Source organism: Pelmatolapia mariae, linkage group LG16_19 (genome assembly GCF_036321145.2).
Source record: "Pelmatolapia mariae isolate MD_Pm_ZW linkage group LG16_19, Pm_UMD_F_2, whole genome shotgun sequence".
Taxonomy (NCBI): domain Eukaryota; kingdom Metazoa; phylum Chordata; class Actinopteri; order Cichliformes; family Cichlidae; genus Pelmatolapia; species Pelmatolapia mariae.
Window position 1 is genome coordinate 61075680 of NC_086241.1, and position 25609 is coordinate 61101288.

Consider the following 25609-nt stretch of genomic DNA (forward strand, 5'->3'; position numbering starts at 1 on the left):
CCGAGCAAGCTATCCCAGAAAAGTACAAGCAGGTGTGCAACTTCACCTCTGAATGTTTGGAAAGCATTCCCATGTTAAGCTTAACAACTGATATCTGGAGATCGGACGTCTGTCCGATGTCATTGCTAAGTCTGACTGTACAATGGTACTGTACAATAGCAAATGCGTTATTACAAGAATTTTTTTAGTTGTTTTTTTAGGGTTTGGGCAGCTACTGCCTTTGTCTGCTAATAGTGCACTTCATTTGTTTTTCAGAACCAAAGGGTTTTTGAAATTTGCACTTTTAATTACTTGAATATTACTTTAAATACTTAGATTTAAAGCTCTGCATAAAGCTGCCCACTTTCAGGATGGATGTTTGGATGCCGGCGACAGATAAATGGTGCTAAAGTTTAAATAAAAAGATCAGTATTGCTGAACTGAGATATATTTTGGATGCAGTGTATTTCTTGCATTCAAGTATAATAGCTTTAGCTAGAATAGCTTTAGTGTTTTGTCCTCTTAAATTTGTATATGAACTAATACAAAATGCAGCAACACATTAAAAAAACAGTTAAACAGTTAAAAAATAGACTATAACAGATTCATATCAGTATCAGGAGACATCCAAATTTATGATATTGGTATCCTGCCATCTCTATTGTTAAGTAAAAACTCTGATCTAAAATTGTTACATGAGGTGTAGCAGCCTGAGAGGTCATGTCGGTGAGGATCTGGGTGTGCTTTAGCAAAGCTTATGCTATGACCACAATGATTCACTCCAAGCTCGTTCAGTCATTTTTACAGTTTGTTTGCACATGCTGTGTTTTATTTACCTTTGCATTAAATTAGCAAAGGTCATCCCTGTCTTAGTGGAAACAGGTGTGGTAGGCGCAATACTCTGCTTAACCGTAAAACACAAGCTAACCTGTTGATCTCTTTGAGTAGTGAATGTAATGCTGTAATTCTGACTGGGCAGTGGAGAGCAGATTGTAGTTTTGTTTGTTTGTTTGTTTCAAATAAAGGCTTCTTGTGTGCTTTAAATAAAGGCCTGTTTTTTTGTATTTTGGACTAGTAAACTTCAGCTAATAATGCACAGATAGGTGTTTTTGCAAGCTGAGACAATTTCAGGTATACACTTATAAAGCAAAGTAACATCAAATTTATTTCTATTGAATTTCACTTTATTCTTCAAAAGCAGGCACAAAATATCCTGCAATGGGTGACATTTAAGGAAAATTTATACATGTATGTGCTTGAAATACAGTTAGGTAGTTCTTAAGGAGCCGAATGCTCTAGGAGAAATGTCAGTCTCAAACTAGGGGATCTCTTTTCGTTCATTAGTCAGACACTGCTGCAACCCACTTGGCCTGCTTTTTAATTTAATTGGAACTGATTAAACAAATGGCTCATGCTGTGATAGGCAGACATTTCATAAAAAGAAATATCAATTTTGTAAATAATCTAATTTATCTAAAAAACAAACCGGTTTTCTAGTAGAAAAGTTCTAGACAAGTCCAGCATTCAGTATTTTTGAGTCCGACTAAATTGTGATGAAGTATGTACGTGACACACCGAATTTTAAATTTGCATTGAGGTCATTAATGGTGCTTTGTAAAAATAAAGCTGAAGCAGATGGAAATGACCTGATGTGAAGCCCTACCTGTCGAACAGCGCCAGCAGGGTAAGTCGGTCAAAGTGCAGGCCGACCCACAGGTAGGGGAGAAGCCACAAACGGTAGTACTGCTTCGCTTTCCCAGCTGCAGCAGAGCCCGCAGGATCCTCTTGTCCCAGTGGTGCATCCTGGAGCTCTGGACTCAGATCTCCGTCCTGCTGTTCCAGCAGCTCTGGGTCCATAGTCAGCAGACGGTTCAAACGGATCTGAGGGAGGGAGATCTATCCCACAATCAGACAAATGTCCAAAAGACATGATTTGGAATAAAGAAGAAATTGATTACATTACAACAAGATAAAGAGATCATATAGGAGTAATAATAAAGCTTTAACAGCATTAAACATTTTCTTTTAGTGCAATTAAATATTTGATTTTGGCTTTCACACAGGTCAAAGCTTGCACCATCACATCCCATTCACTCTTAAAACGGTATGAGCCCTTATTGCATACATGGTTAGACAACACCACTGAAGACATCTTTGTTGCATATTGGCAAAAAAAGCAGAGCACATACAGTACTTTGCAAAAGTCTGTAGCCACCCTTCCCCTGTGTCTTTATGTTTGGCTCTCAAAGAGCCAGAACTTTTAAGTCTTCTTTAGCAATAATTTTTAGGCTTACATAAAAAGGCACCATTCTCAAGGGATAAAGCAGTGTTGTGTCTACACATAACAAACAACTTAGCAAAGAACCAATTTTAAAGTGTACCTTGAGGCACCTGCCTGTCGCAAAACATACAGTTTGTCCCGGTTTCTTTAGTTAAATAGTTTAACAGACAGAAAATACTTTTTTGCACCAACAGGGTGAGTCCTAAAGAGCTATTTGCTGAAAATCTGGTAAGTGTCCTAAAAAAATTTTTTTAATAATGAAAACTGCAAAGGGAATGACAAAGAAAAGAAGTGTCAGGGTTAAAAACAACTAACAGCAGATGAACACTATCTCAAAGTCTTTAGGAAATAAGAAAAACTCCAGCTGAGACCTGAGAAAAGATTTAACAGATGTATCTGTCCTTTCATTCATGGACTGTTTGGTGAAACCTTCTCAGATGCATACTTGCCTAAGGGTTGTTAGAATTACGTAAACTGTTTTTTTTTTCTTCTTATGTACCGTATTTGCACACATGTATCAAATTGTAAATTGCTTCACCTATTCCCCATTTCCTGAGCAAAACAAAGAAACGATAGGTGGCTTGAGAGTTTTGCACAGTACTGTATAACCACATAAAATCATTTTAAACTGGTCAAGTAGACATTTGAGAGGTGAAAGTCTCCTTTTTTTCCACAAACATACAAACACACATGCCAAAAGGAGCTCACTGGTTGGATACACACCAGGTCATGAGGGTAAAAGCGAACTGAGGTAGAACTGGAGAGGTGGGAGTCCGTATCCCTGCGGGGTATAAAGAAAATGAGAACACTGATGAAAGAAAAGCATCTGCTGCAATTACTGTATTAAACCATGATTCATTTCCTGATGACCTCAAACTAAATAGCCAATAGGCTATTTGCTGTGTTTTTGTACTGTACAGTCATGTTTTCCTTTTAAGCTAGGGTTCCATTAAAAATAACCGCTGGAGACATGAGGAACTCACTGCAGCGACTAGCAAAACACTACAATCAAGAAAAGGTCAGCTAGCTAACTTGACAAATGATAATAAGTAATGTATTTATTTCAATTTAAATCAAGGTAAATGATCTGATTTCAAAACTCAAAAAATGCTGACCAAGCAAAAATCATCAGGGCATGTGTTATGGTGTTTAAATCCTTCAAAGCTTAATGAGAAGATTAAGACTTCTTCACTTTCAGTGACATTTTGTTAAGTGTGAAGCTACGGCCATCAGTAAGCTCTCTTATTTTATGACAATGGAAACCAGGGAAAAAGGAAAAGGTATCAGAATCCACCCACGAGAAACCTTAGAGGTGCTGGTAGATGCTTTTGTTTAACCAATCATTTCGCAGCTCTTTAGAGAAAACTGCTACCTCCTGATTAAAAATACAAAAAGCTCAGGGTTTGTATCCCATCGTCTAAAAACCCACTACACAAATCAGGTGATCATTCTGACACTAACCATATGTTATTGGAGGCTCGTCTGGTTGCAGGTTCAAAATTGACCAGCGACATATCACATCCGCCAGCCTCATATAAAGAGGGAGTGAGCTTTCCTGGAGGCACACAACAAAAAGAAAGAGACGCAGAGTCAGTCCATGGAAATCACAAGCACAGAGTGGCGTCGTCTGTGGGAGTAATTTCATTAAATTACATGTTTATATGTGGAGAATTAGATGGATTTGACAATATTGCTGTATTCATCTGAGCTAATGTGATTATGCAGTGAAAGTGCCTCCTCCCAGTGGCTGTAGGCAAGTCACTCATTTCCTGCTCGGTCTTGACAAGTGGTCAGATTTTTCCTAATACATGTCTGTTGCTTCAGAGTAGTTTTACTCCACTTTTTTGTGATGAGGTACAAAACACCACCCAAAAATTACAGATGTACCAAGCCTTTCTATCAAATCCAAACCCTCCAGTATGAATCCAACTACTATTAAAAGAAAGGTGGATCTAAAATACCTACGATATTGCAGTACTCATTGTTGTTCAGGTATAGACATAATATTACCATGGTAAAGTTGCTGTTCTGCCTCAGTAAGTGAAACCTCACATGCATTCCAAACACTGAATGTAATGGGTATTAAAAGTGTGGGGAAAACGCAATTTAAAAAAAGAAGCCTAGCTAGACATTTAAAATATTTTAAGTATATTTTCTGCCTCTCAGTGATAGAAATTAGGATTCCAGCAAGACAAAAAAAAAAAAAAAAAATCACTTTCAGGAATTTGTTACAACCCATTTCTATTGAAGTCCTTTCTGTTAAGGACCTGACCGTTTGTGCAATGCATATCCTCCTGAGAACCGAGTTAAAGAAAAATCTCTCAGTTTAACTTTTTTTTAGTCCACTACAGAGAACATAATGAATAGGCGGGATCTCAGGAGGACATGGCGTGATGAAATTTTCAGAAAAATTTCAAAAGTTAATACACTTCATCTAGTTGTTCACAGATGTTCCATAAACCACATCTTCACTTCAGTATTCTTTTAATCACCTTCACATCTAGAGTACATAAAAACCGGCATCAGGCCACTCTCTGTCTGTCCTATACAGACAAGACAACGGGACAAGTGTACACACACACACACACCATGCAGCATGAGACAAAAATAATCTGCTTCTAGTTCAATTATGAGCAGGAGTAATAATCCATTCATCACTGGTTCTGATGAAGAGTGCATGACAGCCCTTACACAACCCCTTCTTTTCCTTGATGGAAGGGTTTAAATAGACATGCTTACGTATAGACATCTACACCAATCTGTTACACTGCTGTCAGCATTGGGGTATGTGCTAGGATGTGACCATAAGGTAACATTAATATCCAAGTGAGGTCAAGTATTAGCTACAGACCACAATATCACAAGAGATAAATGGAGCATGGATAATGGTGCCAGGCTTTGACTGATTACAACAGTCCACCGACTGTGGATAATAGTGCACTGCTATGACTGACGGCCATGGTCATATCTGCGACAACTCTTTGAGCAAATCCAAAATATCAAGCAGCAGCTTTCTAATCGAGCATGAGGAAAATACCACAAAATATAGGTCTTAAGACAAAAATGACCAGATCTGTCACCTCTCCCCAAAGAAATTCTTTCCTAACTGCTCAGCTCTTTTCATGAACTCCCTACCGAAGTCCTCCTGCAAGCTGGTGGCACCAACAGTTGAGGCCTTGTCCTGAGAACCCTCCAGGTGTGCGCTTCCATTCCTGGCCAGCAGGGACGCGCTAGCGCTCAGCACTGTAACCTGGGACGAGGTTCTGGATGGCTGACTTTTCACCTGGGAAGTAGAAGGCTGGGAGGCCTGGCTGAGAGCCTCCTGAAGACTGTTGGGAGGAGAAGGGAAGAAGGGGAGGAAATGAGTGGTGGAGTCCAAGGGGTTGGGGTTGGTATTGCTGGCACATAACGTCAAAAGGTGAGCAGGATATGACGTGTAGTTTTGAAATGGTGGGATTTGATGCGGAGGCTACAGACTAATTTTTTCGCCTCACACAATAATCATTTTTTGTGATGGTATCAGACATGGTTTAGACTTGTGAATGAAGAAGTTATTTCTTATTGTTTCTCAAGCTACAATCATTTATAAAGCTGTGTACCTAACTCCATTCTTTTAATTCTTCTTAGGAAAATCTACTAAGACGCGAATGTCCTGTCAAACTTTAGATGAAGATTATCCTTAATGAAGCTGATAAATTCAGGCCTCTGATTACAACAACAGAAATCAGACTAATGAATGCAGACGATTCAGAGGACTTTCATCAAAATAATAAACTCAATTGCTTTCCCTTATAATGTTGGATTAAGAAAACTACCTGAGAAGGCGAAGGTGTCTAGTGCAGCATAAGTGCATAAAGTAAAAATGTGCTGGGAGTGAAGGGACAGTGAAGGGTGGAGGAATCAGTGAAAGAGGGAATGATTTTGCAAGTTTATTGACCCCTGGCAGGCTGCACGCTTGCTTTTGTTGCTTAAGGCTCAGCATTTAGCAACGTGACCTTGTAAGATAGATGAAAGAAAACAGAGCTTTGCCTAGAGGTGAGCAACTGCTGGCAGTTGCACAAGTAAATGGGAGGGGGTTTAAAGAGACCTCGGAGGAACCTGATGTGCATCCACAGAAATATATCAGTGGAAGATTAACATAATTTTTCTTTGAGCATCAACACAACTGCTACTTTACATCTCTGAGTGGTTTTCTTCCTTTTAATCATTCTACAAACCGAGGAGTAACGGTTCATTTGTAGTGTTCTGCAGGGAAGCATGGAGCACAGAAAAGATTAATACACTCCAGACAGTACTCTGACTTTCAAGGTGAGATCTAATATAAAGGGTGCTAGAGACCTGCTGAGTTTGACACTTACTAAACTTGTGTAAAGATGTGATTTGCCCATGTAATAAAATGAATAAAATGTTGCATCAGGGATGTGATCGGGACAAGCCACAACATTGGAATTACATTACATAAAGGCATTTTTAAAAAAAAAAGAACTCGAATTTAAAAGAAAAAGGTGGGGACATTAAAACATCTTTGTCCAGTGTGCTGAAAAACTGTCAAAACTGGGTTCTTAAAATGTAGAGAAGAGCAACTGGGAGTATCACAGATAATAAACAAACAAAATAAAAACATTCTATCGTCACATATTATTATTTTATCATGTCAGTAAAGACTGCAGACCTAACCTGTGGCTTTTTAATGATCAATATAATCAGTCTCTCTCTGCACAGAAAGTTCTTTCTGAAGGGCAGAGCAATGTGATACAGCAGGGCGCCTGTATTGCTTAACAAATCATGCGCACATCTGAGAGGAGACGGCGTGTCAGCCAAGTAGATTAGTCAGACCTTGTGGCCTTGTGCCTTTGAATTTGTAAGGACTCCAAGTGGAATTTAAAAGATTGGATGGGATGACAACAGGAGGAAGAGAGAAGTCTTGAGAAAAGGAGGACCAAAGAAACCACATGCAGAGTGGAGAAACCAGTCCAGTCATAAATGATGTCCTGTTTGATGTCATGCACAGCAGAAGACCCAAATTGGTGGTGATGTGGGACAGGAAAGAGCGCCACCTGGTAACATGCTCATACCAGGCAACACAACAATAGAAACGACCCCCTGCTCCATTCACAGCGTACCTGAGAGGAGATCCAATGAGGGAGGTGGGTGGGGTGGGGTTACTCCCTGCGTTGTGTCGCCGCCGCACAGCCTGCCGACGAAATGTGCTACGTTCGCGGCGAAATATGACCGTCTCCTCACTTCCTGGGGCTGTCGTGATGAGAGACATCATTGGCCAGTTAGACTGGATAAGTTTCCTCTCTTTATGAGAGCTTTATGTGGACACGAGGACATGATTTTTCCGTGTGTTACGGCTGCTTTCAGGTACATTTTAAAACAGTTACAGAGCAACACCGAAACACAAATTAATGACATAGTCACTGAAAAATGAACCTGGTATGCATATCCTGCATCTTACTCTCTAAACAAATTGTCTTCCTACGCCTTTATTGTCACAATAAAAGGTACAAGAAAATATTCCCCAATATATACCAAAATGTGAAATATTTTAAAGATGGAGGTGCAGTATTTAAACCATATCTGATGAATTCTGCTGACAAGCACATGCTCTGGTCATGTGGAACTGGAGGCAGGATGATGGCAGAAACAATGAATTTTGCTATTACGGCGCTACTTGATCTGTTATGACCAGCAGCTCCTTTTAGCTAAAGTTAGCACATCTGCTAAGTAGGTACAGCCTGTTTATATCTTATGCTCCATCAGATAAAACACTCCAAGGGTCGATGGGTGAAAGGCTAAAAAAGTATGCCAAACAGATAAGGGCAATAAAAGCAACAAAATGACACAGCAGTTCCTAGCTAAACTTAAGTATCTCCTACTAAATTTAGTTAGCATTAACCCTTGGGTGCAAGTCAACAAGGAGTGCTGCAGCAGCAAAACCACCCAGTGTATCAAGATGAGCCAATGTGGCCTTTTGTTTGCATGATAAATAATGCACAACTTATTCACTGAAAAAATACTTAAGCTTGTCACAGAGGTAGCGTTTGAATTCATCGGCTTCTTCCAAATCAGCCAAATCTCCACTAAAAACCACCGCTGATAATTTCAAGTGCAGTCACGGACTTATATTATAACACCAATAAATATCCCTCGACTGACTGTGATATAACAGTGTATAGTGAAGTTATGACATGTTTCTAGCCAACCAGTCATATGCCCTGGCATATCCTGCCTCCAATACTGTATCCAATCCCACGAGGTGTACACTCCAGAAGCCAAAAAATAAGAACCCAGACAGAGCAAATGTGAGATATCAGCTTCGAATTTGAAGAATGTGGAGTATGGAATGTCTATTAAACTATCTGAGCTTTACACTAATAAGAGAGCTGCTGCTTGTCTAACCTCAATACAAAGCACACACTGTGCCATCATGCTAACTGTGATCTACACAGGGAACACTATGCTTGGGTCAGAAGTGCCACTCCATGGTAACTTACCATGGCTACACTGAATGAACAAGAGAGACAGCATCTCGTCTGCAGTCTTGTCTCACGCATTCACTCCCACACAAACACACACAATTTTGAGGCAGCTGGATGACTACACCTAAACAGATTAAAGTTTATCAACTTTACCAGTGTGCTCCTGTTTCATGTGCCAGAAACCATGAGTATGACTAAAGGTTTCCAGTGAAGCAATGTTCAAGTGTTCAATAGATATCCAAACCATCACCAGCGATTATTATGTAAACAAGTTGCAAGGCAGGTAAAAACAAAACCAGACTAATAAAAGTAGACTAGTCATCCATCACTAATGCAAACCACACAGAATGCAATGTGTACAGTACGTTGGAGCTCAGTGTGTGGTACATACCCCGCAGGGAAGCAGCATTAGCATCCTGAGGCTCAGCGAAAGCTGCCTGGTTGGGCAGACTGTTTCTGGAGCGGGTCACCGATTCCAGCTGGGAGGCCCGACCCAGCAGGGATGCCGCATCCAGGACTTCCCCTTCTTTGGCTTCCAAATCTGACTTGGAGGTGGTAAGAGGTCGAGGTCCTGCTGGAGCTCCTAGGTGGGTGGGATCATTAAGGCATGCAGCCGTACCGCTGTCTAAGCTCAACACTCTGGCATGCGTTTTGGCACTGCCTGTGCTTGGAGTACGGCGGGAGGTACGCCGCTTCCCTCCATTTCGAACTCCTGTCTCAGGTTTTACTGTGGTGGAAGAGGAGGAGGAGGCGTTGGCTGAAATGTGCTTGGCTTTCAGGGCCCTGTAGTGGCTCTCTGGTGAGTGGCAGGAGCGGGAGGTGGTGCTAGATGAGCTGTCCGTGCTTAGGTGCTTGGTGGAGCGGAGACTGGAGGCACAGCTGAGTTCACTCTGATCACTGGAATCATCCTCTCCACCACCAGTGAATACAGCACTACAGGGCTTGGCCATAGCACGTGTAGAGATGTAATCCCGGCGATGGCTGGCATCAAAGCTGCTTGCTCTTTTCTTTCCAGTCCGCCGGCGTCCACTGCGACCCGCTGATAGAGAAGAAGTCCTCTGAACAATGTTAGCTGAGTTTGGTTGAACGTTGTCTTTCACCTGCTCCTGCTCTGTGACAGCTACACCTGTTGAGCCATCAGCACTGGTCCTGATGCCAGGCTCTTCGGCACACTTGACAGGTTCCACCAGTTCTTGGGTTGCAGATGACTGAGTGTCCACAGTTTGTTTAGCAGTCAGCTCATTAGCATGTGGGTTTTTATTGGCTTCCCTGGAGGGAAGATTACCGAGACTTCGAGGGCTAATACTAGAAGTCCTGTCGTCTGCAGGAGCAGATACTGTCTCTCCCGTTTCCCGTGCACGTTCATCCCCTGAAAGTGACAGCAGGCTCTCCACATGTGTAGAGCTGGTCTGTTCACTGTGGAAGCTGCTGACAGTGCTGTTGGTGTCTCTGTCTGTGCCACTGCAGTAACTCTCAGTGGAACCACTACTGCGAGTACTCAGACTCCTCAGGCTATCGGCACTTCGCTCCCCTCCTTGGGACTTTGCTCCTCCACCAGAGGCTTTTCCACCACCACTCCCTTCCACCTGGTATAGTCCTGAGCTACTCTCCCCTGCTTCCTTAGAGGCTGAGCGAGCAACCCTGCGTTGCTCTTTGTGTCTGTAGCACTCTACTCCAGAAGTCGAGGGCACAGCTTGGTCCTGCTGGTGCAGGCGGTCTGTCCCCTCTCTGTCACACAGCCCTGGCCTGTGTGGTCTGGCAGTCTCCAGCTCACACACAGGGTCAAGGCCACCTCTTCTGGGTGGAGGATACAGAGCAAAGTCTGGCAGACTCGGGTCAGGGAAAGCGGAACCTGCCGAGCTAGAGGTCCGTGGCAGACCTCGAGAACGGAGCTCCTTCCTGAAGGTCTGAGATTGCATGGATGAATGAGAGGTCACCTCCGTGTCACAGGAGGAGTGTGACAGGCTGAAGTGATAAGCAGCAGAGTTACAGAGATCAGCAGGCTCCCTGGACAGCTCTGAAGGACACAAGGAGGTTGACGGCTGCAAGGAGGCGAAGGAATCATTGGGAACGAGGCAGTACATCTTTGTGTCTGAGAGCAGATCTAAATGGATACAAAGAAAATATACATTGAGGAAAATGCTGAGAAGTAATAGTAATAGCATATGTGACTGTGTGTTTACCATGATCATGACTACAGCTCTCAACAAGAGTCAAACTAATGTCATCTGAGGTCCTTCCACAATCTCCTGAAAATATAGGAAAAACAGTTTTTAAGAAAACCATCATCTTTGAAAACCTACACGTAACTGGGATCTACAGACTACATAACAGAACATTATGAATACAAACTGTTGCCTTGCACTAAGAAATGCGTTTTCTGGGAGGTTTCCCTAATTGTTTATGGGGAAAGGCCACACTTAATGGAGGTATGAGCTAGTCTGAATAGATTCTTTGAATGCTCTGATGGCAGCACAAGATAACAATTGAACAAAGATGTAACTGTTAGGATTTGTCTTGGAAATGTTAAGGGTTTTTTTAGGAGTTGCCATGACTTCCTGGAAGTCTGTGGCAAACCGTCTAAGTGTACAGTAAAGGGGAGGGGAGATTAAAAAACTAAATCCCTGCAGAGCCCTTGTCCCACTTCAGACCATTTAGTCTCATCACAAACTGCCAGCTAATTAGAATGGCATCGAACAGACTCACTGAATTATTCAGGCGACGCAGGCGCCTCACTCAAACACTCAGTACAATGGCCCCCTAGCACAGCTACAAGTTCAGTTGTCTTCGTCTCTGTGTTTCAATAATGTGCTCTCAGAGAATGACTCCCATGCTGGGTCTTACAATGTATAACCCCCCCCTTCCCATTCTTTCAAAGCCAGCAGTGCCTGTCGAAAGCTGCCTCATCATGGTGTGACTGTTGAGGTCACAGCAATGCTGAATCATGGTTAAGGATGTGGTTCTTCCACAGTCAGAACATGCATTAGTGTTACATACAAAGGACTTTTTAAACCAACCCTACTTGTAACACGTCACTTCTTTCTCTTTTGCTCTTTTTAAGTTGAATAGGCACAGAAGAAAGCTGTGTGGCATATTACCTTTGGCAACTGTTGCTCTTCGATGTGAAGATGCTATCTGAAATTTGAATGAAAAGATAAGTTAAGCTATTTGTCTTTCAAAAGGAAAGGTGGTCAGGATATCAGAAGCTTATTTCTGCAACAACATTTTCATCAAGCAAACTGACAAGGTGTGATCTTTACAGAATATGACATCTCTAAGAAGACACCGTTTGTGTATTACAAATAGCTAATGCCTGTGTACTGTCAAAAAAAAGAAAAAAAAAGAAGAAGTTTTGGGTTGTCTTCCAACTTGCCACACAGCAGCTGAGCAGAATGTGCAGGCTGATTAGAGACTCAAGGACATACAGTACAAAGACACAGAACACAGCACCCATGGGGATTCAGAGGTTAAATATATCTCACAGAATAAGGGAGCTAAAGAACTTTGAATATTAAAGGAGATATCAGCCTGACAGCAATATGTAAAAAATAAATAAAGAAATAAATCATTCCTAAGGAAAACACTCCAGTGCATATGCACACACACACCCCAACAGTTGCTTCCTCTAGTCCAGCAACAACAAAAGTAAAATAACTTAGCATGCTCAGAAGACCCTTATGAGGAAAACATCGAGGGAACAGTTTACCCTGCCCGGGATAGGGTTACCGGGGGCCCGCCCTGGAGCCAGGCCCGGGGAGGGTGCCCGAGGGCGAGCGTCTGGTGGCTGGGCCTTAGTCCACGAAGCCCGGCCGGGTACATCCCAAAAAGGGGACATGGGCCCCCCCTCCTGCGGGCCCACCCTCCCGCAGGCCCACCACCCGCAGGAGGCGCCCTAGGGGTTGGGTGCATTGTGTGCCGGGCGGCGGCCAGGAGCGGAGGCCCTGGCGGACTGATCCCCGGCTACCAAGACTGGCAATTGGGACATGGAATGTCACCTCTCTGGTGGGGAAGGAGCCTGAGTTAGTGCGTGAGGTTGAGAGGTACCGGCTAGATATAGTCGGGCTTACCTCTACGCATGGCTTGGGCTCTGGAACCAGTCTCCTGGAGAGGGGCTGGACTCTGTCTCAGTCTGAAGTTGCCCCTGGTGAGAGGCCGCGGGCTGGGGTGGGTATTCTAATATCCCCTCGGCTTGCTGCCTGTATGTTGGGGTTCTTCCCGGTGGATGAGAGGGTTTGTTCCCTGCGCCCCAGGGTCCTGACTGGCATCGGGTCCTGACTGTCATCTGCGCTTATGCGCCGAGTGACAGTTCAGAGTACCCAGCCTTCTTACAGTCCCTGGGTGGGGTGCTGGAAGGTGCTCCACCTGGAGACTCTGTTGTCCTACTGGGAGACCTCAATGCTCATGTGGGTAACGACAGCGAGACCTGGAGGGGCGTGATTGGGAGGAACGGCCTGATCTGAACCCGAGCGGTGTTTTGTTATTGGACTTCTGTGCAAATCACAGTTTGGCCATAACGATCACCTTGTTCGAACATAAGAGTGTCCATACGTGCACGTGGCTCCAGGACGCTCTAGGCTGCAGGTCGATGATCGATTTTGTAATCGTATCACCAGACCTGCGACCATATGTTCTGGACACTCGGGTAAAGAGAGGGGCTGAGCTGTCAACTGATCATCACCTGGTGGTGAGTTGGATCAGGTGGCGGGGGAGGACGCTGGACAGACCCGGTGCACCTAAATGCGTAGTGAGGGTGTGCTGGGAACGCCTAGCAGAGGCCCCAGTCCTTGAGATCTTCAACGCACACCTCCGGCAGAGCTTCAACAGCATTCCGAGGGAGACTGGGGACATTGAGACTGGACCATGTTCAGCATCTCCATTGCCGAAGCTGCTGCATTGAGCTGCGGCCGCAAGGTGGTTGGTGCCTGTCGTGGTGGTAACCCCCGAACCAAATGGTGGACACCAGAGGTGAAGGGAGCCACCAGGCTGAAGAAGGAGTCCTATCGGGCTTGGTTAGCCTGTGGGACTTCAGAGGCAGCTGACAGGTACCGACAGGCCAAGCGGAATGCGGCTCGGGCAGTGGCTGAAGCAAAAACTCGGGTGTGGGAGGAGTTCGGAGAGGCCATGGAAAAAGACTTTCGGACTGCCTCGAAGAGATTCTGGCAAACCGTCAGGCGTCTCAGGAGGGGAAAGCGGTGCTCTACCTTCACTGTTTATAGTGCTGGCGGAGCGCTGCTGACTTCGACTGAGAAAATTGTCGGGCGGTGGAAAGAATACTTCGAGGACCTCAATCCCACTGACACGTCTTCCGAGGAGGAAGCAGAGTCTCAGGATGAGGGGGATGACCCGCCAATTTCCGGGGGCGAGGTCACTGAGGGAGTTAAACAACTCCTTGGTGGCAGAGCCCCTGGTGTGGATGAGGTCCGCCCCGAGTTTCTGAAGGCTCTGGACGTTGTAGGGCTGTCCTGGTTGATACGCCTCTACAATGTTGCGTGGAGATCAGGGGCAGTACCCCTGGACTGGCAGACCGGGGTGGTGGTCTCCATCTTTAAGAAGGGGGACCGGAGGGTGTGTTCCAACTACAGGGGGATCACACTCCTCAGCCTCCCTGGGAAAGTCTATGCCAGGGTGCTGGAAAGGAGAGTTCGTCCGCTAGTCGAACCTCAGATACAGGAGGAACAATGCGGTTTTCGTCCTGGTCGCGGAACACTGGACCAGCTCTTTATCCTCTCAAGGATACTTGAGGGCGCATGGGAGTTTGCCCAACCAGTCTACATGTGTTTTGTAGACTTGGAGAAGGCATTCGACCGTGTCCCTCGGGGTGTCCTGTGGGAGGTGCTGCGGGAGTATGGGGTGTCTGGCCCATTGCTATGGGCCATTCGATCCCTATACAACCGTTGCAAGAGCTTGGTTCGCATTGCCGGCAATAAGTCGGACTCGTTCCTGGTGGGTGATGGGCTCCGCCAGGGCTGCCCTTTGTCACCGATTCTGTTCATGATTTTTATGGACAGGATTTCTAGGCACAGCCAAGTGGCGGCGGGCTTTCACTTCGGTGGCCTCAGAATCTCATCTCTGCTTTTCGCGGATGATGTGGTTCTGTTGGCTTCATCGGGTGATGGCCTCCAGCTCGCACTGGAACGGTTCGCAGCTGAGTGTGAAGCAGCGGGAATGAAGATCAGCACCTCCAAATCTGAGGCCATGGTCCTCAGCCGGAAAAGGGTGGAGTGCCCACTCCGGGTCGGGGATGAGTTCCTGCCCCAAGTGGAGGAGTTCAAGTATCTCGGGGTCTTGTTCGCGAGTGATGGGAGAAGGGAGCCGGAGATCGACAGACGGATTGGTGCTGCAGCTGCAGTGATGCGGACGCTGTACCGGTCTGTTGTGGTGAAGAGAGAGTTGAGTGTAAAAGCGAAGCTCTCAATTTACCGGTCGATCTACGTCCCTACCCTCACACTATGGCCACGACCTGTGGGTAGTGACCGAAAGAACGAGATCGCGAATACAAGCGGCAGAAATGAGCTTCCTCTGAAGGGTGGCTGGCCTCTCCCTTAGAGATAGGGTAAGAAGTTCAGCCATCCGGGAGGGGCTCAGAGTAGAGCCGCTGCTCCTCCACATCGAAAGGAGCCAGCTGAGGTGGTTCGGGCATCTGACAAGGATGCCTCATGGGCGCCTCCTGGGTGAGGTGTTCCGGGCATGTCCCACCGGGAGGAGGCCCCGGGGCAGACCCAGGACACGCTGGAGAGATTATATCTCTCGGCTGGCCTGGGAACGCCTTGGTGTTCCCAAGGATAAGCTAGAGGAGGTGGCTGGGGAGAGGGAGGTCTGGGCTTCTCTGCTTAGGCTGCTGCCCCCGCGACCCGGCCCCGGATAAAGCGGAAGAAGATGGAACTTAGCATGCTCTGCTAAATAGCTCTGCTTACTAGAAGCACAATACAGATAACAATAAGACAATCTGTAGAAAAAGTATGTACATGCAATATCAGAAACAGGCTTTTTCTGAAAACCCTTGTTCAAAATTCACTATTGGGACCGTTAGGAAAGTAGTGCTGCTGCTGCTTCTGTGGTTATTTCTTTTAGCATTCAATGAAATGTAAACAAGCTCAGCTGCGATGCGGTGCACTTATACTGGTGCATAAACACATTGCTTTCCCCATGCTGTAAATAGGAAATAAACTCCCTGCTGTCTCCCTTCTCTCTTCTCTTGAATATAACGCCACACAATTAGCGATTTGCTTTATAGCAGTAGACAGTATTACATGAGTTGAGTGCAACATTGAACTGTATTCCCACTTGGCAGCAACACTTTCTGCAGCCATCATATATAACAACTTTCCTGTGGAAACCTGGAATTGTTAATTGTTTAGATTGAAAAACGTCCAAAATATGCTGTACAAGCTAGAATCCAAAAGGTTATCATAATAAGCCGCAACATCTAATAACTTGGATTTGAATAAACAGCTGGTAGGAACATTGAAGATCAGCAAGCTATTAAATATAAATCTAATGAAAGGTCTGCAGAAAGTAATACAGGGGGCAAAGGGACTTGACAATCAGGATCCTTTTATTTTCAGCTAGTTATGGAACACAGTGTGCAGCAGGCCAGTGCTCTGCTTACCTGCTGGTTAGACTCCATCCCAATATAGGAGTTCCTGGAACTGCAGTCCACTGGTGGAGTCTCTTGTCGGATGAAGTCTGCCATCTCAATACCCCCTCCAGGGTCCCTTTGCAGACACACAAACACATGCACATCGATGGAAACCACTGAGTTCACCAAGATTGTTCAGCCCTGTTACATGTCATTTATCTCCTTCAGTCAAACAGAAAGAAGATGGCAGCAGCTTCAATTTAGGGAAAACACACCATGTGAACTTCTTAAACAGGCCTTTATTTTAAATATTTTGCACAGGCTTTGAAATTCCACAGAGAGAAAACAGATGAAAGCATCCATGATTTTTTTTTCTGGGTCTATATTTAGCCCAGACGTGCTTATTTAACCAGATGGTATGTAGAAACAAACAACTTGCCAGGGATATAAATCATTTCCATATGCCAAAACTGCATCATAGCAGGTCAGACCACAAAACAACACTTAAAGAAATCAACCACAACATGTAGCACCAAAAAAACGATACTGGAAAAAAATGGAGCAGGAAGTGGGGAAATTGAGTGGGTGGTGGAAGAGGAAATAAAGAAGAAGGAGAAGAAAAAACACCTTAATGAATGTCATCTGAGCTTGTCGGCTTCACTGCAAACTCAAACAACCTGGAATGCAGTTCCAGATGTGTGGGCAAAGCTATGACTGGTTGAGAGGTCTCATTCTCTCTTTCTTTTTTTTTTGCCTCTCCCCTGTCCCAGCATCCTGCTAAGCACTGCTTCTGGAATGTGAGTATGAGTCACTTCTTCAAGTCATTTGCAGTAAAAGGCTGAAACCTCAGTGGCTTTTGTTCACTCTGAATGAGAGCTAAACCTAATGTTAGAAACCTGGCATGCGGCAGCTAAATAATGCTCAACTGGTACTAAGGAGCCCGAAAAATATCCCCCACACGCCAAAAACCACTTCTACAAGTTAGGATGTATCAGTGGTTTTTACACCAAATTCTGACCCCATCAGACTAGGTCAAGTTTTTCAATCTTCTGTTGTCCAATTTTGGTGGGCTTGTGTAAATTCTAGCCTCAGTTTCCTGTTTGCAGCCAACTGGATTGGGCCTTGGTGTGGTCTTCTGCTGCTGTAGCCCATCAGTTTCAAGGCTCAAAGTGTTGTGTGTACAGAGATGCTCTTCTGCATACCTTGGTTTCAATTAGTGGTTATGTTAGTAGTTCATGTTGATTTTTTTTATCTCCTCTTAACTCTGCCATCAACAAAGCATTTTTACCTAGTAACAAAGTGGTCAGTAAGTGTACTCCTACAATGTACTACTGTTTCTTAATATTAACACTGATGAAACGTATCCCCACAAAAGGTGGGGATTAATTGAAAGCACTTATACACCTGTACTGTTAAAGATAAGTGTAGATTTATGTGGCCAATGAGAAATAATGTTAAGATCTTTTTAGTTTATGTCATTGTGAACACTGAAATTACATTTAAATAAGATAATGCTTCAAAATAACTAACCAAATAAGTGCCTGAAAGCATTTCAAGATGGCTGCTGAATAATGATGCTTGCTTCAAGAGCTTTGCCAATATGACAGATCCAATAAATTGGGAGGAAAAGAAGTAATAAAACCCAGTGCATGCTGTGTAAAGCACATGGCAATAACTGTAAAACCTCTATTTTTTGTCAACTGGTAGCCCTCTGGAGGTTTTTCTTTTTCCCTTTAAGGAGTACTCCCTCGTTTGGTTTGTACTTTAAAGCAAACATGTGGGAGACATGATGAATCTTCCTGCCAACACTTTCACGCCACTTCACTGGCCTACAAGTGCTGGTAGCGTGCCAAAACAAAACCAACACACAAATGAACCAGAAAATGCAGGGGATGAAACAGACCGCTAATGTAAGTAACACTAGTTTTACAGACAGAATTTTAAAAAAAAGAAAAAAAATCAGCTTCATAGAAATTTATGGCCCAGAAAATGCATCCAACACATTTGTTAAGCTTTAAAGAAAAACACAATAGTTCTGGATGAATCTAAACTTAAGTGTTGGCAATATTATTGAGACGGACAGAAAACTCTGCAATGGTTTTTAGAACAGCGCCTCATAACAGATGTTTTAGCTGAGGAGAAATTAAATGTCACTAAACAGTTTGTTTAAAAGTAACTTCCTGAAGTGGTGTCAGCATGTATGGTTTAATAATTTGAAGTCACCCTAAAGCAGCTACCCAGCTAACCTTTGAGTAACTTGTGTGTTTTCCGGAGTCATCACTACTCTAGACCTCCTTCCTCAGCTCCATTAGACAATGACAGATCACATGATCTTTAAGTGACTGATCACTTAAAGTCAGTCACACTTTCTGATCACTCATCTTACAGTGCGATTTATTTCTGCTTAATGATCTTGTACATCCTCTACAGAATATTTTATCAGTTGTGCACTACAGTGCTCCATCTCCAGATATTAAATCCACAGACTATAACGTGAACTTACCCTGGGCCATTGCTGTCCTCCCTTCGGGTCACGCCTCCATCAATAGCCCCCTCTGTGCCACCTCTGTTCCCCTGATTCTCCTTAGCCTGATGCTCCACCACCTCCCCCTCATCCAAGGCATAGTGGAGGCGGTAATTCACCGTCTTCAGCAGCAGGAACATGGCAGCAATCACACCACAGTAGATTCCAACTATCACCATGGTTGGCGGTAGGGCCTGGAAGTAGAGGAAGAAGTAGGGAAAAAGGTTATATAGACAACCCTCTTACGGTTTCATTTTTACCCATGTTACAGCATTTTATATCCATTTTCTTTCCTGTGTTTATCTCAGCAGCCCAGGAGTGATGCTGATTAAATTTGGACATTCAGACACGATGACACATCATTTATAAACCCGTGAACTGGAACCAAGCACTGTCACAGAGAAAATTAGCTCTGCTAAATGCAGCTAAAAAAGACAATTACATTATTGCACCTATTGTCCCAATTATTTATGACACATCTGCAGTGTCTTAAGATTTGATTATGAATTTTATGTCTGCTTAGTGCAGCTGACAAGGAGGCTATTACAGAAAGAGGTGACTAGATGGGCTCTAGGCTCTCTCTTGTCCTTGAGATATCCTCCTGCATCTGCTCGTAGCTCTCACAAACAGCAGCAGCGCAACTCAAACTTGCGGCTCAATATAAACCACAGAGCTGACCAAAGCATTTCCACTCCAGGAATAGAAAGGAAACCACAAACCTATTTCAAACACCCCAGTTTCTCTATATAGAAGTGAGCACACAGACATTCACAATCATGCCAGCAGTTATAAATGTGCATTTTATGTGTGCAGGGCATAAAGTTTGGCAGAATCATTCTGCAAGCAACCTTTTATTGACGTGCCACAGAAAAGAGCACCTTAAGAAAGTAAAGCTGTTTAGGAAACTCGCAAACAAAGACATTTTGAGATGAAAAAACTGAACAAGCAGCTCTCAGCTATATGATTCTGATTCCTGGGCTTTTACACGGGCAAGATCACTGCTAACATCCTTGTGAACTGTGCCCCTACAGTCACAGCTGGTAGCTTCTGAAAACTGGTGATACCGAAAATCACTGCCGACCGGAGGACAACAAATAGATAAAGATGGGGGAAGGGAAAATAAATTCACTGATTACAGCCTGACACAGTGTAAATATCCAAGTGGACCTTAACCGAAACACAGAATATGAACAAAAGAGCGTTTAGGTACGATCTAGTTGATGGACAGTAGACTGAAACCTGAAGGAGTTAAAGGCTCTTTTGTTAACGTCTCCACCAGAATAAGGTTTATTTGCTAAGAAATGCTTTTGCTTGATGGATAATTTGGATAATTCCACTATACTTCAAATATCCCACTGCGTTTCCTTAGTTTAATGTGAGCTTACATTGTCCCCGCTCCAGATAATAGACCGAGACCGACCGTTAGTGAGCTGTGGCTGCTAACCTAACGGACAGTTGGTTTGGTTAACTTAAGCTGTCAACAGTCATGACAAATACATAAAGAAATACCAGTCTATGAGGTAAAAATAAATAAATAAAATAAAAAGGAGACAAAGCGGCTCACCATGTACAGCGTGAAGGGGAAACATAGCAGAAAGAGCCAGATGTAGAGATGTAAAGCGTTGACGAACGTATTCTGATCGGGGTCGTAGTACCATCCGCCTGTGATTGAAGCCCAGACCCCCTGCCTCAGAATCTGCAAAGTCTGCGACCCCATGTTGTTTTATCCCCTCCGACGAATCCAGGCGGAACCGACCGACACAACAACCGGGGTGACACGCTGGGGCTAGTCGTCGTTCAACATGACAAACAGCGCTCTGTTTTCAGACACTGGCCTGAAAATCCCCTCTGCAGCCATCTTCTCTCTGCAGCTAGCCAGCCAGCTGGGGCACTGTTCAGTCCTCCACTGAGGAAGACTGCTATCCCACCACGCCCTGCGAGGAAGTTCTTCTTCGTGGCATCGGTACTGTTTACACTAAATATAAGACCATACGTATAAACTTTGTGCCTTCACCCTTCTGGTTTTCACTCGCTCTCCTTATTGGAAAATTATATTTTTCAGTGAGTAGGCATGTTTATTTGATTGTGACTCAACAGGGTGATGGCAGAGAGCATAAACGTACGAAATAAAATTTTAAAAATCAGCCACATATATGGAGCTTTATACTAAATATGACTAAATGGCGACACCTGTCGCTTAAAAAAATACCTGCTACATTAAGGATGCAAAATGGTACGCGAATGAATTTAGAAATCACCTAAATAAAACCTATTTGACAAACTGAAGTAGGTTAAAAGATCTTAAAAAGCAACATATCATGTCATGATCTAAAGGAACAACTGAGAAACAAAGTCACTGATATCTGTCAGCCTGGAAAGGATTACAAAGATATTTCAAAGGCTTAGAAACTTCAGCCAACCACAGTGAAAGCCATTATTCACAAATGGAAAAAACTTGGAACATGGGTGGACCTTCCCAGGAGTGGCCGAGGTACCAAAATTACTCTAAGGGTTCGATGACTCATCCAGGTCACAAAAGAACGCAGCATATCTAAAGAACTGCTTCCTGTAATTGATCGAACCATGAACTCTGCTCTCTACCAGAAAATCCTGAAGGAGCATATCCAGCCAGTTTGTGCACCAAAGCTCAAGCATACTTGACTAATACAGTAAGACAATGACCTGAAACACACCAGCAAGTTGAGCTCTGATTGTGTTGTTCAATGAAGAGTGGTTCAAAAATCCTCCACAGAAATGTGAAGGACTCATTGCCAGTTATCACAAATCCTTCAAAATTAGTGTAATCAGGTACAAAATGGGACGAATGAATAAACCTACAACCACCCATGAACTCAGATCATGAGATTAATAAGAATCAGGCACAGATACAGTAATGTGCAAAATTCTTGAGCCACCCCTCATTTCTTTACATTTTGCTTCCAATAAGTAGAAGTGGAAAGTGTCACACAAAACACACAACAAAATCCCCAGAAACCAGATGACGCAGTGTGAGATCATTTTGACAGGGAACAGAACAAAAGGCAGCCATCATCCAAAGTAGCATGATATAAAGAAATCAGGGTTGACGCAAGACAGGAAAAATGCTACAGTCCAGCGAATCTTAATTACAGGTTGAAATAAAACAGAAGAAAAACAGATCAAATAAATGTGAAGCCTGTTAAATGTTAAGAATTAAACAGATCAGAACACATTAATCAATACCATTTAATGTATATTAAAAAAACATACAAAAGCAGGGCATTTCTTCCGAAGGAGATGAAAGTGTCTGAAATGAACAAGCCATGTTCGGGTCAAGAGGCCATTTGCTTGGCAGATGAGATGACACATCTTGTTTGTAAAGCAGACAGCGAATTAAATGATCCTCTGAAGTCACTACAACAGAAACATTAAGATGATGTTGACAGTAAGCTGACACCGATGCTGATGTCAGCTTATCATCATAAAAAAAAAAAAAAAAAAAAAAAAAAATCCTCCCCCACTTCAAATTGCTTGTTTGTGCTGCAGCTGCTTGAAGCCTATCAAGGGCACAGGACTAATGCTGCAGCGTAAAAGGAGTCTCAACACTGACATAAACAACTGACTCCTTTTATTTTCAGTATTCTAAAAATTGATCAAATAAGCAGAGAGTTGGGGAGGAAACACAAATGTCTCAAGTCATTTTCCCAGTGAGTGATGTAGGACTTTTCAGAGCTGTGCGCAACCTTCCCAGTGTCTGACAAATATGGCTGTCACTGTAGTCTTGCTCTTTTCTCAGGAGGTGGTTTGTTAGGTGGAGCTGGGGCAGAGGACTTGGTTGCCTGCTCTCTCTCCTCTTGCTTCACTGTTTCTGCGGGAGGTTCAGGTTCCTTTTTCACCTCAACTGCAAAACAAAAGCCTGTAGTTAAAAGTAAACTCAAGAATTTGGCCTTGAAGGACAGACATTAAAAAATAAAACTTAACTGATTTTAAAATTGAAATATTCAGCAGAAAAACAAATTGATTTTCTTTAGTTTAATCAAACAACATGAATTCAATTCTGAAAGTAAAAGCAATGTTTCACATATGAAAATAAATTAATATCTTAGTAATCTGCAGAGTGTTAAGCACTTCCAGACAGACCCTGATAGACTCTTATTATGTATCATAATGATCTATAAACAAAAAACTGTTTTAAATATCATACCTGGAATGGGCTTCTCACCAGGCTTAGGCTAAAAGTTCAGAGAAAAGCAAAACAAAACAAAATCAATACGATTGACTCCTCTTAGACTCAAAGTTCAAATGAACAAGCTTGACAATAGCTGACAGTACCTGATAGAAAGTTGGTGGAAATTTTGACCTCAGGTCCAAAAGGAGTGTGTCAACGCGATGCCTCTGAAACAGAGAGCTAGGCTCCTCTTTCTTCTTAGTCTTTGGTTTGGCTTTTTCTGTACAAGAGATTTATGTTAATCACCTTCTGTCAAAGTCATTATTTTAAACTAAAACAAGGAAAACAGGTTCAGACTCCTTTGTTGCTAGTATTTGTGATCACATCACATGACTGATAATCAGAACTTTAACATCTAAATTGTAAACTGCCAAACCGCTTACCTCTCTCCTCATGGTCCTTGAAGTGCCACCAGTATCCCTTGGATGGGTGATAGCGACAATATGACATGGCCTCATCAAAAGCAGACTGGATTCCATGTACAGCGGAAAGCTAAAAACAGATATGATTAATATAAATAACACTGATTTTTTTTATATCAATGTTACACAAACTTATCTTTTACAGAATTACAATGAATATTTTTACCACTCTAGAGCTGATAACTGTTCCCAGGTCTGGAGCCTGATACACGACTCCAGCTATGATGTAGTAATCAGCCAAGGGAACCACTGTAGTATGAACAGAGAAGCAGAAATTCAACTGATGTGAAATGAAGACTTTACAAATCTAACAAATAACGGCTTGAGTGTTATCCAGCTCGACTGATAATTACCATTTTTATGCAGCTGAAATTTTATACAAAAAACTCCAGTGGTAAACAGTATAAGTAAATAGAAGGACTGAAACAGACTATAGTCAATCAGACTTTGGAACTCACCTTGTGTCGGTGACTGCCTCTGTTGTTTACGGATTATATAAAGAATTGGCTCCTGAGCATGAAGAAGGATGTACTCAACTCCCACCATCTGACTGTAAATGAGACAGAAGCAATGTTTTCACAAATCGGCAGATGTGGCGATATTATAATAGTACTTGTCTGTGTGTGTGTGTGTGTGTTTAGGCTCTACTTGACAATATGATTTTGATCAGAATGTCTCCCTTCATAATACTTAAAGTAATATTTTTAAAAACCTTTTCACTGCTCTGTATCAAATTTCCATCTATAAAACAAACTTACTTCAGATGATCCACGGTAAGCCGCTGCATCTTCACTACCTCATTATTGCAGGTACGGTCATAGAAAGGGTTGCTTCTGTCAGAAAAGTACTCCAGCACATTCCCAGGATTAAGACCTGGTACCCAATTGCTGTCCACCCAGGATATCCCGAGAAGGTTATCTGGAAATTAAACAAGCATTCAGTTTATGAAATTATATTATTAACTGATGCTGCCTGAGAAATAACTGTGAGTGCATTTATATGTTAGGGATGAAATCACATCTCAGCTTGACATGGATATTGGCAATACTGATAGCATTTTATTGATGAAAATGTCTTGTTACACAACTATAGAGATGCCTTCTTTTTGTGTGCATGTGTATGTCTGTGTGGGTCAAATGTTGATGAAGGAAACATGACGGTAATTCTGGTTTCCTGATTAACATGATTAGGCTTTTGATAATAAAAGGTTTTATTTCAGGTAATAACAAGACACTCTATTAACAGATGACTTATCTCACTGTGAAACTGTGCGTTTTGTGAGAGCTGAGTTCCTCAGCAGATCCGAAATAATGCTCAAACAGAGCAGCTATTTGTATTTCTTGATTTTATATCAAATAAAATCAAACTACATAATATAGCTTCATCTTTTATATGCTTCTCTATTGCCAGTATATTTATCAGATGTTAGGATACATGAATAAAGATAATGCATAAATATAACTCGGAACAGCTAAACGGACCAGTGAGCAGCGTCCATATTACCAATTATGCAGACATTACTTTACCAAAGATGAATAACTCACTATACTGTAAAACTGAAGGCTACAATGACTTGAAGTTGTTTTCTGTTGTAACTGTAACTGTGTACCACCAAAAGTCATTCTAAGGCTCTGGCAGACAGCATAAGCTATGCTAGCCGATATGCTAATAAAAAGCGAAGGAGACGCTACTGGTTAACAGATTTGCTTGTAGCACAAACGAATAAGCTTGAAGCTGCAGAAAAAAAACCAATCAAGGCGCTGTTTCGAAGTTACAAATAACATGAGATTCTTATACTAATTAAACTGCACATCTAAAAAAAAGAATATAATGGATTTAGCTACCTCTGAAATCCACCGACGCCATGATATAAACAAATTGTCTCCTAAAGATTACGTCTCTGGCGCTTTAGGTCGTACTTTGATTACGTCATTGTACTTTTCGGCTGAGAATGTGATTAAGATGAGAAATGCTTTTGCTACAGCAGCTGAAATGGTGGTGAAATACTTCTGTTACTACTGCTACTGCTACTACTACTACTACTAATAATAGTAATACGAATAACAATACTAATAATACTAATAATAATGATATGACAGATATATAATGTTAAAGAGGGTGATGGCATGTGG

At 42.9% G+C, this 25609-nt stretch overlaps 2 protein-coding genes across 5 annotated transcripts in view; both read right to left on the minus strand.

Annotated features, from left to right (window-relative positions):
* The window catches only part of pcnx1 (pecanex 1), a 37935-nt gene extending 17194 nt beyond the window's left edge, over positions 1-20741 (minus strand). For 2 of the 4 annotated variants that reach the window (XM_063497387.1, XM_063497386.1), the window contains exons 1-11: positions 20413-20741; positions 18828-19042; positions 16355-16460; positions 11844-11880; positions 10929-10994; positions 9137-10849; positions 7384-7513; positions 5396-5589; positions 3722-3815; positions 2984-3041; positions 1643-1875 (exon numbers count right to left, since the gene is read on the minus strand). In XM_063497387.1, coding sequence (XP_063353457.1) covers positions 1643-1875; positions 2984-3041; positions 3722-3815; positions 5396-5589; positions 7384-7513; positions 9137-10849; positions 10929-10994; positions 11844-11880; positions 16355-16460; positions 18828-19042; positions 20413-20565 — 2999 coding nt within the window. In that variant the 5' untranslated portion in view covers positions 20566-20741. The remainder of the gene's footprint in view (positions 1-1642; positions 1876-2983; positions 3042-3721; positions 3816-5395; positions 5590-7383; positions 7514-9136; positions 10850-10928; positions 10995-11843; positions 11881-16354; positions 16461-18827; positions 19043-20412) is intronic. The other 2 variants (XM_063497389.1, XM_063497388.1) reach the window with 2 other exon arrangements.
* A 1085-nt stretch (positions 20742-21826) lies between these two features.
* med6 (mediator complex subunit 6) lies at positions 21827-25372 on the minus strand. The gene is made up of 8 exons (XM_063498799.1): positions 25322-25372; positions 24236-24395; positions 23936-24027; positions 23644-23726; positions 23439-23547; positions 23160-23275; positions 23032-23059; positions 21827-22728 (listed from the first exon to the last, which is right to left on the minus strand). The coding sequence occupies exons 1-8, from the start codon at positions 25341-25343 to the stop codon at positions 22598-22600; spliced, it is 741 nt and encodes a 246-aa protein (XP_063354869.1). The 5' UTR covers positions 25344-25372; the 3' UTR covers positions 21827-22597.
* Between the last annotated feature and the right edge of the window lie 237 nt (positions 25373-25609).

What these genes read in the sequence shown, in the direction of transcription:
- med6 (XM_063498799.1), bottom strand. Translation starts at nt 25,343, where the DNA reads ATGGCGTCGGTGGATTTCAGAG. An exon ending in CAAGGACCATGAGGAGAGAG is followed by an intron (nt 23,276 to 23,438) that starts GTAAGCGGTTTG and finishes TCTCTTGTACAG; the next exon opens with AAAAAGCCAAACCAAAGACT. An exon ending in TTCCACCAACTTTCTATCAG is followed by an intron (nt 23,060 to 23,159) that starts GTACTGTCAGCT and finishes CTGAACTTTTAG; the next exon opens with CCTAAGCCTGGTGAGAAGCC.